This window comes from Marmota flaviventris, chromosome 2 (genome assembly GCF_047511675.1).
Source record: "Marmota flaviventris isolate mMarFla1 chromosome 2, mMarFla1.hap1, whole genome shotgun sequence".
NCBI lineage: Eukaryota > Metazoa > Chordata > Mammalia > Rodentia > Sciuridae > Marmota > Marmota flaviventris.
The window spans coordinates 180,658,882-180,675,625 of NC_092499.1; the positions used below are offsets into that span (position 1 = coordinate 180,658,882).

The following is a 16,744-nucleotide window of genomic DNA, read 5'->3' on the forward strand; positions in this document are numbered from 1 at the left end:
TAGATTTCTGATAACTACACTAAAAGTCATCCTTAGTAGTCTTCAACCACACTCTGATTTTGATTTTCTTCCTTATACTTTTTTGTTTTGAGAACAACATCTCTCTTTTGAAGACCATGTCATTTAGGAAAACAATGTCCTGAACTAGAGTCATTTTGTTATAAAGCCACACTATCCAGTATGGTAACCACTAGCTACATGTGATTATTGAAATTTAAGCTTATTGAAACTAAATAACTTTATTGAAAAAAATTCAGTTCTTCATCCACGTTTCAAGTGTTCAATAACTTTAGGTGGTTAGTGACTACTATTTATTGAACAGCACTACTTTAGAATAATGTTGATAGTAAAGTGCTAAGTAACCTTGAAGTCATCACTTCCCATTTCTGTGCCATCTGTAAATAAAACTGGTAGATCTCAAAAGCTTCATTTGCCTTTGGCATTCTGAGTGATTTGTGATGAGTTTTGGGGTGTACCTCCTTCTACTTCCTCTTTCTGCCTTTCTCTTTCCTCACTTCAGCTAGGGCAAAAATACCCAGAGGGAACATTAGACTGCTAATTTGTCAAGTTACATTGCTTCCACTTCTTGCTCCCTTGGTGAAAGGGAAAATAACTTGAGGGCATATTTACCTCAGAATGCCTCATATTTGTGCAGTACTTTATGGATCATAGAACTCTTTCATATTATTTCTTCATTTTATAAAAATCAAAGAATCTTAAAGTTGGAAGGGCCTTACAGATCATCTTAGTCTTCAGTGAACACAAATTATATGGAAAGCTTGTAAGATGAAAATTCCATGTCCCCCTCCCTGGAGAATCATCTATTAGAAGTATTTGTTTCCCTAACTCAAATTGTACATCTGTCTATCCTGAAGTTGTATGAGGTGGGACCTTGGAATCTGCATTATTAACACTATCTGACCATACTTTGAGAAACGCTGGATTTGCTTGTTCCACATGGCAGAATGTGCTCTTTCGTATTCCTGCAAATTCAAAATTGTTCATGATATCTTTAGAGTTAGGAAGTTCCTAAAGGATCTTCTATCTTTGGACAACTCTGACAGAAATGAGCTCTCCCACTGACCTAGCTGTTCCATTTTTTTTTGTTATAACAATCCTTCAGATTCATTCATTCATCCAGAAATATTATTGAATATGTATTATATACAAGGTTTTGTCAAGGCATTAGGAATTCAGCAGTGAACAAAACCAACCTGGTCTCTAACTTCAGAAGCTACCTTTTATCTAGTAGGGGAGACAGGCCATTAGAAGAGGTGGGGAAGAATAAAAGAAGCATCCTTAAGAAAACTGCCACGAAGAAAATGAAGGGAATGTTGTAAGGAAGAATAACAGGAAGGGCTGATATTAATTAAAGGTGATCAGAGGAAGCCTCACTAGGAAGGTGACATTTAAGCTGAGACCTGAAACATAAAAGCCATTCAAAAAGTTGGGAAAAGATAGTTAAAAAAAAAAAAAAAACATGGAATGTTCTGTCTTTCTGAAGATTAGTGTGTTTGGAGTCAGTAAGCAGAATGAGAGAATGGCACAAGATGAATCTGGAGAGGATACAGGGTTTAGAAGCTTGGATTTCCTTCTTTATGCAAAGGAAGCCATTAAAGGGTTTTAGGTAGGAGATGATGTGGTATGATTTCAATTTTTAATAGATCATTCCAAATGATGTATGGATTGGAAGGGAGAAAGAGTGAAGTGAGAGACCAGTTAGGGGGCCATTGTGGCAACAGATTAAGGCAACTTGAACTAGTATGGAATCAATAGAGATAACAGAAATTTAAGACTTGTTCTCACACCCCTCAATATTCTGCCACGCAACCAGCACGCGAGCTTCATAAAAGAGGTTCGAAGCATAGAAATTAACTAGTGAGTTTTAAAATTAAAGAGATATACTCTCGTTACCTTTAATGCCCAGCTTTGGAGATGGCTTCTCCTAGCTCCCGCCTCCAGCCACCTAATGCAGTGGCGAGGTTTACACAAGAGGCTAGCAAAAGAAGAAGAGCATGCCAGGGAGTGAGCTTTTATTGGGGAACAAAAAATTCAAGAGAAAATCCCATCCAATGAAGGTCGAGGGGGACAGCATTCCAAGGTCAGGGTCAGTGACTGGTCTTCGGATCAGTGGCCAGGCACACCTCCACACGGACAAGCCCTCGCACCTGGGACAGGGTGGGGAAGGCTCTGACACAGTTGTCTAAGCGCCTCTCACCCAGCCAGGGAGGTAACTTAAATCACTTGCGAGTATGGCTTCCCACACAATATCTTTTCTTTTCCTTGAAATCTCAGTTGGTTGCTCCTCCCATAGCAGGTTTGACTTCCTCCCATAGCAGGTTTGACTTGCTCTGGAAGACCTAACTTGCCAGTAGACTCTCCCCTCCAATCTATCTATGGAGAACTCAGTTTTCCCCTCTATCTTTATTTTTTTCTTTTCTTTTTCCTGGGAATTGAACCTAGGGCCTCATGCATGCTAGACAACTGCTCTCTACCAACCCTCCCACCTATTTTCTCTTAGCTCTTTACTCCCATTTTGTGCCTTGCTTGTAGTTGTAGGGAATTAGAATCTTCAGTTCAATGACTATCTTTCTCATATAAAGAGGGGAATATCAATATTTCTTGTCACTAATCAATTATCAGTCTTTCATTGATTTGACCATGACCCTTGAGTATCTATTATGCTAGTTGTGCTTGGAGGAGACAGAGAAGAAGACATGATCTCTATTCCAAGAGCCCAAGGTGTAATACAAGGTGAAAAAATAAATCACAAGGAAAGTGACATAAAGGACCTTGGGAAGAAGAGAGAAATTTCAGCTTCCAGGTAGGTGGGGGTAAAGGAAAACTAAGAAAGACTTCATGGAAGATGTTAACTTGGACTACCTGAGGCTAAGGGGGCCAGGTACTCTTTTATGGAATAGTCAAAGATGACCTCACTGAGAAACCAACATTTGAACAATGATTCAAAGAGAATAAATTATGTGGCTCTCTAGAGGAAGAATGCTCCAAGTGGAGGACAAACCCTCTGAGGTTAAGTGTGTTGTGGTATTTTTACCAAACACTAGGGAGGCCATGTGGCTGGAGCAGAGGGAGGAGAGGAAGAGAGAACGATAATATATGAAAATAGAAAAGGACTAGATCATGTAGGAACTAGTGAGCTGTTATAAGGACTTTGACTTTTACTTAAAATTAAATGGAAAGCAATCTGAGCATTTTGAGTGGAGTAATGATACAATCTGACAACTAATGGTGATATTGGACTGGGACAGTAGAAATAAATGTGAAAAGAAGTTGTCTACTTCTAAATATATTTTGAATCAATAATATATTAAAGTAAATTCGGAGAATATGAGGATGAGGTAGTTAGAAAGAGCTCCCTGGAGAAGATTCCTTGGAGGAAGGACGAGAAGGACCTAGTGATTGTGAACCTTGGGTTGTCCCATTAACCCTGTAGCCTCTAGATAAAGGGTAAGTGATCTGGTTTATAGAAAAGGTTCCCAATCAGTAGTCCATTAGGCATTCATTAATAGTTTTGTTTGTGCTACAGCATTTAAAAGTTTTAAAATTTTGTTGTCAACACTTAAAAATTCAGAAGTTTTAACAAAAATAGATATTAGGAATGTCTTGAAATTTTGAAAAAATTGGCAATTGAGCCAGTGGACAAAATCAGGTACTAGATGCGTCTTTCTTTCTTTCTTAGTTGTAGATGGATGAAATACTTTTTAATTTATTTTTTATGTGGTGCTGAGGATCAGACTCAGCACCCCATATGTGGTAGGCAAGTGGTTTACCATTGAGCTACAACCCCAGCCCAACGCCTTCTTTTTTGCTAGAGCATGCATTCTCCAATTTTCTAGTTGCTGCCCCTTGCTAATGTTTCCCCACAAACTAAGGCTAACTGTTATCGTACATATATTGCTGTGTTCTCTTTCTCTCTTTTTCTAGTACTGGGGTTGGAAACCAGGGCCTTGTACATGCTAGCAAGTGCACTACCACTGAGCTAAACTCTAGCACTTTTTATTTCTTATTTTAAGACAGGATTTCCCTAAGTTGCCTGGGATGGCTTCAAACTTACAATCCTCCTGCCTCAGCCTCCTAAGTAGCTATGACTTCAGGGTGCACAACCATATCCGGCTAGTAAAGTATACTTTGCCATTTTGCCCTGCCCTGCCCTTGAGGGGCTGGGTTATGAACCCAGGGCCTACTGGACGATGGGTGAGCCCTCTACTGCAGTTGTTGCTGTTTTATTTATATATATATATATTTGTAGTTGGACTCAATATCTTTATTTATTTATTTTTATGTGGTGCTGAGGATCGAACCCAGGGCCTCACACATGCTTGGCCAGCACTCTACCGGTGAGCTACAACCCCAGCCCTGTTGTTGTTTTCTTAAAGAAAAGTTAAGAGGACTAAAGGAGTGGGGCTGGGGAATTAAAAAAGAAAAGAAAGAAAGTAAGAAAAGAGGAAAGGGAATAATATTTTGTCTTTATCAAAGATTTTCTTTCATGTGATCTACTTTCCTCATTTACAATACCTGCCTGGACCCTGTTAATTTTTGAGCATGTAACTCACAATGTGAAGGAAAGAGGCTTGGACTTTTAAGTCCTTATCCCTGCTCTTTTACAACCTACCCAGTGACCCCAGGAAAAACTCATAATCTCCTTGACTCTCAGAGTTAGGAGATAAAAGTGGATGCTCTGTAAAGAGCTCTGACTTCCTAGAGGGCTTAGGATCTTGTGGTATGCTAGTACTTTGTCCCCTCCTTTCTTCCAACCAGCCAGAGGCCCCAGCCTGGTGTATATGTCAGAGAAAGAAGACACTGGAATGAGTAAGGTGCCTAGATCAATAATGTAGAACTTGAGTCCATGGCCAGGGAGAGACACATACACTATGTGTGTGTACGCACACATGCATGACTAGAAGTGATTTCAAGTTAGCTGTACTTGTAAAGTTGTGCTTATATATTCTTGTTTACCTTCTGTTACCAGGCTGTATTCCAGTGGCTAGGAGGTAGCAGTGAATAAGCCAGATAAGGTCTCTGCTATCATGGAGCTTATGAAGGACATAAGCTCCAGTGAAAGACATGGATAATATACAAATAAAATAAATGAGATAATTTTAAATAATGTAAAGTTTCATGAAAAAATAGTGGGTATGTAAATGTGGTGCTTGCAGATGGCCCATGTTTGAGTTCTGAATATATATACTTATGTTTATTTGTGCCCATGTGTACAGATAGACTGCTTTTGTGCCTAGAATGTTTATGTATCAGTATATGTGTTTTTTTGTTAGTAAGTACACATGGGTGAGGTGGTATAGGTATACACATGGGGACATATGCACAAGGATATATATATGTCAGCATTCAACTGTAACTGGAGATGTTCTAACGTTCCTATAACATTGGTAAGTGGGCCAATCAAGGAAATGCTTTCCTGCCTCTGGCATTCAGGGCCATTTGCCAGCTCCCTCTCTCCTTGTTCCTTCTCACTTTAGTAAGCTCTCTGTGCTTGGCTTCTCTTAGCCCCAGGAGGGTTAAAGCCAAGGAGAGGATAGTAACTGACTCATCAAGCTAGAAGCTGGAAAGAGGCTGATAATATTCTGTGTAACCTCTGTCAGTAAGAAAAGATTTGGCTTCCCTGCCAGTCCCTGTCCTTCACACTATGAGGAAGAGAGTCCTGATATGAAATCAGAAGACCTGAGAATCTATTCTTGGCTCTTCCACTTATTATTATGTGACCTTGGCCATTTACTATGTCTCTCTAGGTTTCAGTTTCCTCCTTCATAAGAATTCTGGGTAGAAGGAGAGGGGATGCAAAGGCCTGTAGTGCTGAGGGAGAGCTACATGGTGCTGTGAAGGAGGACAAGGAACATTCTTAATTGAGGCAATGACTTGATCAAAAGTATGGAAGTGGGGTTGAGCTTTGTGTATAAGGGAAACCAGAAAGAAACCATGTAGAATAAAATTCAAACTTCTTACTATTGCCTACAAGGTCCTGCATGATTTGGCTGTTGTCTAGCTCTCATTCTTTTTCTAAAAATATGAATTCTTTTTTTATAAATATTTCATTAGTTGTTGATGGTCCTTTATTTATTTATATGTGGTGCTGAGAATCGAACCCAGTGCCTCACACATGCTAGGCAAGCGCTCTATCACTGAGCCACAATCCCAGCCCTAGCTCTCATTCTTACCCAACCTCTTGTTCATTGTACTCCAGCCATACTGACTTCCTATTGGTCTTTGAATAGGTCTTAGTGCCTTTCCATTTGATGCTCTCTCTCTGCTTGGAATACACTTCTCAAGAATTAATATGGTGGGCTGGGGCTGTGGTAGAGCGCTTGCCTAGCATATGTGAGGCCCTGGGTTTGATCCTCAGCACCATATAAAAATAAATCAATAGAAAAAAGGTATTGTGAAAAAAAATTCTTAAGAAAAAAGAATTATAATATGGCTATCTCCTCCTCCTCCTCCTCCTCCTCCTCCTCCTCCTCCTCCTCCTCCTCCTCCCCTCCTCCTCCCCCCCCCTTCCTCCTCCTCCTTCGCTTTATAGTTATACATAATAGTTAGGCTCAACCTACTTCTTATTATTCAGGTCTTAGCCAAAATATCACCTCCCCAGGGAGAAGCATTCTTTGGCCCTCCTACTGAATGTGCTTGTCTCCTAAATTTATCAATATTTAAAATGCCCAACAATTCCACTTTTAGTAATTCATCCTATAGATATAGTTGTAGGTAATTTATATATGAAGATATTCATTGAAGCCTTTATTGTTAAATAAATTATTGTATGTACAATTGACAAAGAGAATGAAATAGTTCTTTTAGTCTTGATAGAGAATGATACCAATATACATTATTAAAATTTTAAAAGCAAAATTACTAAGTGTACAGTTGAGTTTTGTGTAGTTTATTGATATATATGATACTGAGTTTTAAAAACAAGACAGAATAGTGTGCATTGTATGCTATCATTTGTGTATAAAAATGAGTATATATAAACATAGATATATAAATACATGCTTGTATAATAGGCTTCTCTCTTGAATAAAGCAGCTCTTCCTACCACTGTTTTCCTGTACTTAGTTAGAGACTGTGAGGTGCTTATACCTTTTAAAAATCAATTTTTTTAATATTCAATTTTTAGTGCTGGGAATGTGGCTTCGTGGTAGAGTGCTTGCCTGTCACACATGAGGCCTTGGGTTCCATTCCTAGCACCACCACCGCAACAATAAAATTCAGTTTTTGAATTTTGCACTATTCCTTTTTTTTTAATTTTAATTTTTATTTGTTTATTTTTATGTGGTGCTGGGGATCAAACCCTGGGCCTCACGCATGCAAGACAAGAACTCTACCACTGACCTACAACCCCAGCCCAATTTTGTGCTATTCCAAGGATCTTATGAAAGATGCTAACAATGTGACTTCTTCCAAAGTAATTATTATAGTCACTCCATAATACTTGAGTTACCCTAGGCCCTATATCCTACTAGGTGTGGCCCTAACTGCAAATTGATTGTCTTTGAAAAGACACACAAAATATTAGTAGCAGTGGTTGCCGGGTAGGCAAGGTGATTGGGAGATAGAGATGGGAGGGACATTTATCCTTATGTATTTTTTTTATGCAGTTCCACTTGTATGTATTATTTATATTAAAAATCATCAAATTACTGGACTTGATGGTGCATGCTTGTCATTCCAGTGGCTCAGGAGGCTGAGACAGGAGGATTGCAAATTCAAGGCCAATCTCAGCAATTTAGCAAGGCTCTAAGCAACTTAGTGATACCTGTCTCAAAATAAAAAATATAAAGGGTTGTGGATGTGGCTCAGTGGTTAAGCACCCTTGGGTTCAATTCCCAACGCCAAAAATAAATAAATAAATAAACAAACAAATAAATAAATAATCAAATTGGAACAAATACTGAGGGAAAACTTTTTACTTTATTTGTGTTGTTTGTGTGTTTTGCAGTGTTTGAACCCAGGGCCTCATGCATGCTAGGCAATCATTCTACCACCGAGTAATATCCCCAGCCCAACGGTGATGATTTCCAAACTTTATGGACATTAGAATTACCCACTGATTCTTTGTACCAGCTTGTAACAAAGAAGCACATTTTTGGACTCTGTGGTTTTGATTCAGTAGGTTTGAGTTTGGGCCTAGGAATCTAGTTTTAACAAATTCCTCAGGTAACAGGGCTGCAAGTGATCTGGAGACCATATTTTGAATAATACCAATGCAGCCTTGAGCCTCATTAGGAAAATACACATGTGTGATATTATTTCTTCTTAACATATTCCAAGAATGCAAGAGAAGTGACCATCACCCCATTTTTATAAACATAAAAAATGAGATCCAGAGATAGATGTGTACTTCTCAATGACATACACACACAAAACAAAATATTTTTAAAAGCCAGAATATCTGTCCAGTCAGCTCAGATGTGATGGCAGATGGCTTATTCCCACAGGATAGTCCCAGGTCTTGCTATTGCTAGATAGATTTTATGACTGTTCCTGTCTCTTGTTTGAGGATGAAGTTGTACCCCTAATCACTTATTCTTTCTGGTGTACCTCAGGGAGGGCAATGAGCCAGGGGAAACCACCCAGATCACATACCGTGAACTTCTGGTCCAAGTGTGTCAGTTCAGCAATGTTCTCCGTAAACAGGGTGAGTGTGGGGGTGTGGGAAAGGGACCGAAAGGCCTGACCTTGGGATATCTGAGAATTTGTGGGAGAAGACAAAGAATGGAAAGACTCTGGTATTAGAGGAGCTGAAAAGTCAGCTAGGGTGGGGAGGGGCACAGCTGGATGGGAAGGAGCAAGTAGCATCAGGAAGGGTCCATGGTCCATATTCTGTGTTTTTTACCTGCAGGCATTCAGAAGGGTGACCGAGTGGCCATCTACATGCCCATGATCTTGGAGCTCGTGGTGGCCATGCTGGCATGTGCCCGCCTGGGAGCTTTGCACTCCATTGTGGTAGGAGTTTGGGCTAGTGAAAAGGGGTTATAGAGGGGGACAGGGCTCTGAAGAAGTAGGTTGGGCCTGGATAACAGAAGATTGTAAATAACAAACTAAGGAGCTTAGAGTGTTTGTGTCATAGGTCCAACTCAGTTATTCAGGACCCTGGCTTAGAGATCCTAAGTGTTTCATGAGCAACTTCTTTCCTTGTTCACTCAATCTCTGGGACCTCCCTCTCTCCCTCAGTTTTTCTTTCCTTCCCTAGTTTGCAGGCTTCTCTGCAGAGTCTCTAAGTGAACGGATCCTGGATTCCAGTTGCAGCCTTCTCATCACTACAGGTGACTAATTTTCTCACTCCTTCTCCAGAACCCCCCACACTAGAGTCTTGGTCTTTAATAAGCTTGTTGGTTCGGAGCTGCTCAAAATGGAAGGTGGGCACTGCCTGCCTTTCCTCTCCTGTCCTCACCTCAGCTGACCTTCTGTCAGCCCAAATCAGCTGGAAGAGCGAGTCAAGAGGCCCACTCAGGAAAGGCCCTAAGTACATTGTGCCCACTGGGGAGTATAGTGCCTACTAAGGCCTGGAATGTTTGTTGCTCTCCAAAGATGCCTTCTACAGGGGGGAAAAGCTTGTGAACCTGAAGGAGCTGGCCGACGAGTCCCTGGAAAAGTGTCGGGAAAAGTAAGTGTGCTGACCTACTGGCTACTGCCCTGGATTGATTGAGCCTTTCCCCAGTGCCAGCTTTCCTGGCCCCCTCTACCCTAAATGGACATGGGGAAGTCTTGTCAACTTCTCTTTTAAGCCAGTTGGGCTACCACTTCAGGCTTTTCTTTCCTCTAGGGGTTTCCCAGTGAGATGCTGCATTGTGGTCAAGCACCTAGGGCGGGCAGAGCTGGGCACGGGTGACTCCCCCAGCCAGTCTCCCCCAGTTAAGAGGCCATGCCCAGATATCCAGGTGAGTCTGGCACTGCTGTACCCTCTCTGGGCTCAGATTTCTTCCCTTTTCCTGCCCAAGAAGTGTCTGATGTTTTCTTTTCTTCATCATAATGCTAAGGATCTGGGAGACATCATAGGAATGCTGTCTTTTGCAGGGTTGGCTGGGAACAGGTGACTTTGACCTTAAATATGAATGGAGAGGCCCTTGGACCTCAGGGACTTAGCATGAAAAGTTATGCAGGAGACTTCTTGTGCTGGTTGGGATATCTTGATTGGCACAGGGGAAACTAAGGACTGGGGAAATATGCCAACTTGAGTGATTGTATGTAGTCATCTTGACTGGGCTATGACTTAGAGTGGGCTATCTTTATAGACTAGGGGATGCCTGCCCAGAGTCCAGCCCTTAGGATGGCTCCTTAGTTTTGAATCCAGTTCTTCTGACCGGTGCAGTAGAAAAATCAATGGTGGCCTCCAGGTGTGGGCATAAGTAATGAAAGTTCTGGGATCCAAAAGGACAGAAGGTTACTTAGATTCAGTAACTCAAAGGACCCTGAGTTGTCTTTTCTTTTCCCTCTCTGAGTGGTTTTGAGGCTAGAGTGGCCCTAGTTTAGTTTAGGGAAATTCAAGAGTCCAATCAGTGTTAAGGATTCTATATGTATATATATATAGAGAGAGGCTGGAATTAGGATTAGGAAAATAGAGACTGGGGAAACTAGTGAGGGGCGGGGGGAATCTGAGACATTCAGGAGTTTAGAACACACTCACCCTTCCCTCCCACTCCTCTATCCTTGCATCTTGCTCATCAGCCTTTCCATTCCATGGGCTCTTAACAGGATAAGCTGAAAAAGAAATTCAAGTGCATCCAGCCCCAGGTATACACTTCTGTACTGCCTTGGGCACTACTTCCCTATGTGCTTGTCTGTATGTCCATCTGCTTCTTGCCTGTTTGTCCCATTGAGGTGGCTGCCAGACCTAACATTCTTCCTTTGCTCCTGGGATCCTTGACATCTATGTCACTGACAAGTGTTGTGAAATCAAATGTCTGTTGTTGCCTCTGTCAACCAGTATAGTGCAAGGATCTCGGATGGGTAGCAACAAAAATCCCATTTCACTCCTGGTGCTTAGACCCTGGGAGAGGGAATCAGGTAACCTGTCAGAAAGCATTTACTATGTATTTAGCTGGGACAGAGACAGGAGAGACAGTAGAGGAGTTACAGATCCTGACTTGGGAATTCCCCATCAAGTTGGTAAAAAATAAGTATTATACACGACAGTAGAAAAGAAGATTCCTAAATACATTTATATACTACTTTGGAATTTACAAACTACACATAACTTTTTGATGTAATTAAATACTAAAATGAATAAGAGTCACACTGCAAGAGGTTCTAAGATGGGAGATCTATAAGTGTGTGTTCAAAGCAGTTTAGTTTAGAGAAGAGAGTGGGCCTGGAGTCCAGAGACCAAGTTTTAGCTATACACCTTGATTGAATAAATCTTCCCTCCCCTCTGGGTTTCATTTTCCTTATTAGTAATAGAGAGATGATAATACATGTTTAAAAGCAAACATCTCCTGGGTTGGGGTTGTAACCCAGAAGTAGTAGTGTACTTGCTTAGTATGCTTGAGGCCCCAAGTTTAATCACCACTGGAAGGAAGGGAGGGAAGGAAGGAGGGAGGGAGGGAGGGAGGGAGGAAATGTCTGTCTTTACTAAAAAAAAAAAAAAAAAAAAAAGCTCACTATTCCTACATGAGATTTACCATCTTCACAGGTTACCTTACTCTAAGTCCGCTATGATTAATCTCTTATGCTAATAGTAGATATATAAGCCCCTCTTCTCTATTCTCACTAGTATGATAGAGACAGATCTGATTCCTAGGAAACACTCCTTTCCTTTTAAAACTCAAGCAAGGGACCCAAATCCTTCTTTTGAAAGGGATAACAAACTTGGGAGTTTAGAGGATAAGCTCTGGAGCCAGACTTGGGTTCAAATTGGGTTCAGATTCTGGCTCTGCTACTGTATAAGTTTGGACCAGTTGCTAAGATCTCTTGCTTCAGTTTCTCCAGCTGCAAAATAAGGATAATAATTGTACCTTTCTCTGGGGTTTTGTCAATATATGTAAGGTGCTTAATGTGTTAACTACTTAATAAATGTTAGCTGTTACTGCTTTCCCTTAACACAGCAGACAGACTGGCATTTTTTTAAAGTATATTTTTAGTTGTAGATGGACACAATTTTATTTGTAAACAAGTAAATAAAATTTTATTTTATTTACTTATTTTCTTATATGGTGCTGAGAGTCAAACCTAGTGCCTCACGTATACAAGGGAAGCGCTCTACCACTGAGCCACAACCCCAGCTCCCAGACTGGCATTTCTAAAAGGAATAATAATAATAATAATAAACTCTAGTAATTCTGCCTCAAACTGCAGGCTCCTGGATTTTTACTTCTTGGTGGTAAAGACCAAAGAGCATAAAAATAGATTTAAAAAATCTAGGTTTGTTGGCCTGAAAGTGGCAGTAAAAGCTGTAAAAAATCTTGGCAGAGTTCCAGACCCCTCCATCCTTAAGCAATCTTCAACAGAAGGCGTGGTACAGTTTGCAGGTACCCTCCCCAACCATATCACCAATGGACTTCCTTATATTTGTCTTCCATATCTGGCAGCTCCCCTCCCTGAAGCTATCCTAGTCGAAGGACAAAGGCCAACTCCCCAGTTTTTACTTTAGAAAATTCAAATCTTTTCCTGGATCCAAGTCATAGGCCTATGAGGCCCACACTCAATTTACAAGCAAAGTTTACTTCACTAATTGATCTCATCCTGCTTCCTGGTGCTCGTTATTGACTCCATGCCTGGAGTACCCCACCTCCTCCACTCCTCCCTGTATACTTATACACACACTAAGGAATCAGTTGTACACAATTATAAGAACACCCTCATTGCAGAACCACAATGTTGACCATTTCTTACCTTATGACAATTCACAGTTCGATAGACCAGCACCATTTTTCCAATCAATATTGACATAGTTCTGCTTAAATACATTAACACCCTCACCTCAAGAGATTTGGGTCGAGTGCAGTGGTGCACACCTGTAATCCCAGCAGCTCAGGAGGCTGAGGCAGGAGGATTTCAAGTTCAAAGCCAGCCTCAGCAACTTAACGAGGCTCTAAGCAACTCAGTGAGATCCTGTCTCTAAATTAAAAAATAAGCAGGTCTGGGGATGTTGTTCAGTGGTTAAGCACACCTGGGCTCAATCCCCAGTCCAAAAAAAAAAAAAAAAAAGAAAAGATTATATAACAATATATATACAAATTCATTAATTAGAGATCTTCCACCAAAAATATTCTTGTTTTATAGCTGAGGCAGCTTCTCTCTTTTCTTTCTTTTCCTTTTTAAAAATTTTTAATGCCACCCTCACATGGACTGGGATTGTCCTTCTTATGATGTTCGTATGCTAGAACTTCAAATTCTCTAGAGTAAGGGGCAGGTAGTACAGAAAGAGGAGTAGATGGAGAGTTATTTTCTGATTTATCAAAGTATGTGGCTAATAATTCAGGATTTTTTTTTTTTTTTTTTTGTATTTGGACTTGAACCCAGGGGAACTTTACCACTTAGCTCTATCCCCAGTCTTTTTTTACTTTTAAATTCAAGACACTGAATTGCTGAGACTGGCCTCAAACTTGTGATCCTCTGGCCTCCACTTCCCAAGTTGTTGGAATTACAGGTGTGTACCATTATACCCTGCTGCTTTGAGATTTTTTTCTTAAACCAAATATACACATAATAAATTTAACAGGTAAGAGCATTTCTTTAACATTGACATGACTACTTGTCATCTAGGACCATCAAACATTCAATAATCTAATGAAGCCATGGGGGTGCATACATGTAATCCCACTACTTGGGAGGCTGAAGCAGGAAGATCATAAGTTTGAGGCCAGCATGGGCAACTTAGTAAGAGCCTGCCTGTTACAAATAAAATTTTTTAAAATGCTGGAGGTGTAGCTCAGTGGTAGAACACTGCAAGCATGAGGCCCTGGGTTCAATCCCAAGTACTTAAAAAAAATCCAATGAATATAAAAGGGCTTTGAGACATCTAAAGCAAATCCCAAACAGTTCTCATATGTTCTTACACCTGTAAGTATATCTTCCAGTGGTCATTGAACTTAACCTCTATCCCTTCTGACATTTACTAGTCTTCCCCCAGAACAATCCAAAGCTTGATGTTTATAAAATAATATCCTTTTCTTCTGTTTTCAAAGTCTTTTTGAGATTATAAAACCAAAATGACTATTCTCATTTAAAAAGGAATAACTTGAAGTAGACTGACTTGCTCAAGGGCACATAGCTAGGAAGTAGCAGAAGTGGGATTAAAATCCAGTATAATTTTTTTATATATCCAGGGACTCCAATTTTACCTAGCAAAGAGTAGATTTAAAAAAACTAGGGGCTGAGGTTATAGTTCAGTGGTAGAATGCTCTCCTAGCATGCATGAGGCACTGGGTTCAATCCTCAGCACCAAATAAAAATAAAATAAAGATATTGTGTCCTCCTAAAACTAAAAAATAAATATGTAAAATAAATAAATAAACTGGTGTTCAAAGAGGTGATACATCTCAGCATCATGGCACATGCTTGTAATCCCAGCAATTCAGAAGGCTGAGGAAAGATTGAAAGTTCATGGATAATTTCAGCAACTTAGTGAAACCCTCTTTTGAAATAAAAAATAAAAAGGGCTGGGGAATGTGGCTCAGTGGTAAAGCACCTATGGGTTTAATACTCAGTACCCCGCGCATGCACACACACACACACACAAAAGTGATATAGGGTTAGGCATGTAGCTCAGTGGTGGTAGGATACTTGCCTACTCTGGGTTCTATACCCAGCAATGCCACCCCCCCCACACACACACACACAAAGATGTTGCAAAAAGGTTTTGTAGCTAGGAAAGGACAATAGTCTCAGACTTGAGAGAATTTTCAGGATGACAGATCCAGAAGACATTATCAAAGGCAATCAAGTAAAAGGGGGATGTTCCTCTCCTGGGAAGAATCCACTTTGGTCCTTCTCCACCTTCCTGAAGCAAGGCTACCTGCTGAATGGAACCTGTCTCCTCAGGCAGAAATTGCTATGGGAAAAAAACATGGTATCAGTGCTGTAAAGGCAAGAGAGAACCTCCTAATGTGGATATGCTGTGGATATACAAGGAAAAAGTGCTTGGACCAAGATCTGTTGATTTCTTTACTACTAACAGGGTCAAGTGCCCACCTCACTTGCAGACTCTGACTGATTTTGCATTTCTAAATTGTGTGGTGTCTGTATCCCTGCTGATGAGCCCTAGTCCCATAGTACATGTGTGTATGCAGGCTGTGTGTGCTAGTCATTCATCCAACAAAAATTTTACTGAATGTCTTTTGAGTGTCAGGCACTTTACTAAGTGTTGGGGACCTAGGGGTGAAAAAAGGGCAGACATGCCACTGTCATTCTAGAGGTCACTAGAATCTAGTCAAGGGAGACAATAATCAAGTAAACAAAGAAGATCACTAGAAATATATGTTATTCGAGAAAGAAATATGATGTGATTAATAAGAATAGCAGGGATGGGATGGGAATCTGTCAGATACTGTTTAGGTAAAAGCTAAGAAGGTGACATTTCAGCTGAGAATTGAAGGATGGGAAGTAACCAACCAAGGGACCCTCCTCAGCCTGAGGCTTGGTGAGGGAAGAGGTGGGTAGGGGTGGAGAAAGGATGTCAGGGTGCTTGAAGAACCCAGGAAACCTGTGGTTCTTTTTGTTTTGCCCATTCTATCTTTGCAGGGCCCTCCTTCCCTTCCTGTACCTTCATCTACTAGTCCCACCCCAACCCTCCAGGTGCCAGGTAGGGCTGTCTCCTGCTCCCATCTTGAGTTGCTCACCGTCCTTCCCTGCCCATTCCTGTCTTCCTGTCTCTGCAGATCTCCTGGAATCAAGGGGTTGATTTGTGGTGGCATGAACTCATGCAAGAGGCAGGGGATGAGTTTGAGCCTGAGTGGTGTGATGCTGAGGACCCACTCTTCATCCTATATACCAGTGGTTCCACAGGCAAACCCAAGGCAAGTGTGTATGTGTGGTTGTCTCTACTATGTAAGAGTAAAAAGTGGTTTTCTGGGAAAGCATGTAACAACAGGAATTTTATTCTACAACTCTGAGTTTCAAAAATGTTACGTTACCTTTTCTAAATCAAATTAAGATATAAATTCTCAGTTACTAGAAGGTGAAGCCCAGGGTAAGATAAGTCAGTTGGGGGCCCAGAAAATGGCGAAAGGATCAGTCCGTGTGACGGGACATGGATGCTACTTGCCCATTCCCTCATGGTTTGGTGGAAAGAGAGTGTCAATGTCAAGGATGGGCACAGGAATCATTCAGTTACTTCTTCATGGCTCACTGTTGACATTCTCTGCTAGAGCACAGTGTGGGAGCTGGAAGGACTTAAGAAAACTGACTCTTTAATTGATCTGAAAGACTTGAAAGCTATGTCACTCTGCTTTCCCACCTACCCTACCCCCTAAGTTCTCTCCATCATTTGGAATATCCCTCAATGGGTCTTTAAAAACACAATTTTGGCATCTCCTTTCTAGGGATAGGTTAGGGAGGGGGTAATGGTTACTGTTTATTCAAATCACTCTGACAATGTGGAATTGAGTGTGTGAGTGCAAATACACAGATGAGTGCTAGGAGTGTTCATGTGTGTGTGTGAGTAATGTGGGTGACTTAGAAATATACTCTGAGTTGCTGGGCACTATGGTGCAAATCTGTAATCCCAGTAACTCAGGAGGTTGAGGCAGGAGGATTGCAAGTTCAAGGCCAGCCT

The 16,744-nt window shown here is 40.9% G+C and overlaps 1 protein-coding gene across 4 annotated transcripts in view; it reads left to right on the top strand.

Moving 5' to 3' along the window:
- Positions 1–16,744, top strand: part of Acss2 (acyl-CoA synthetase short chain family member 2) — a 48,953-nt gene that overhangs the window by 25,013 nt on the left and 7,196 nt on the right. For 2 of the 4 annotated variants that reach the window (XM_027945226.2, XM_071608866.1), the window contains exons 3-9: positions 8,577–8,668; positions 8,873–8,976; positions 9,224–9,296; positions 9,562–9,637; positions 9,797–9,911; positions 10,726–10,764; positions 15,849–15,986. In XM_027945226.2, the coding sequence (XP_027801027.1) occupies positions 8,577–8,668; positions 8,873–8,976; positions 9,224–9,296; positions 9,562–9,637; positions 9,797–9,911; positions 10,726–10,764; positions 15,849–15,986 (637 nt within the window). Of the gene's footprint in view, positions 1–4,173; positions 4,359–8,576; positions 8,669–8,872; positions 8,977–9,223; positions 9,297–9,561; positions 9,638–9,796; positions 9,912–10,725; positions 10,765–15,848; positions 15,987–16,744 lie in introns of those variants that run through there. The other 2 variants (XM_071608865.1, XM_027945227.2) reach the window with 2 other exon arrangements.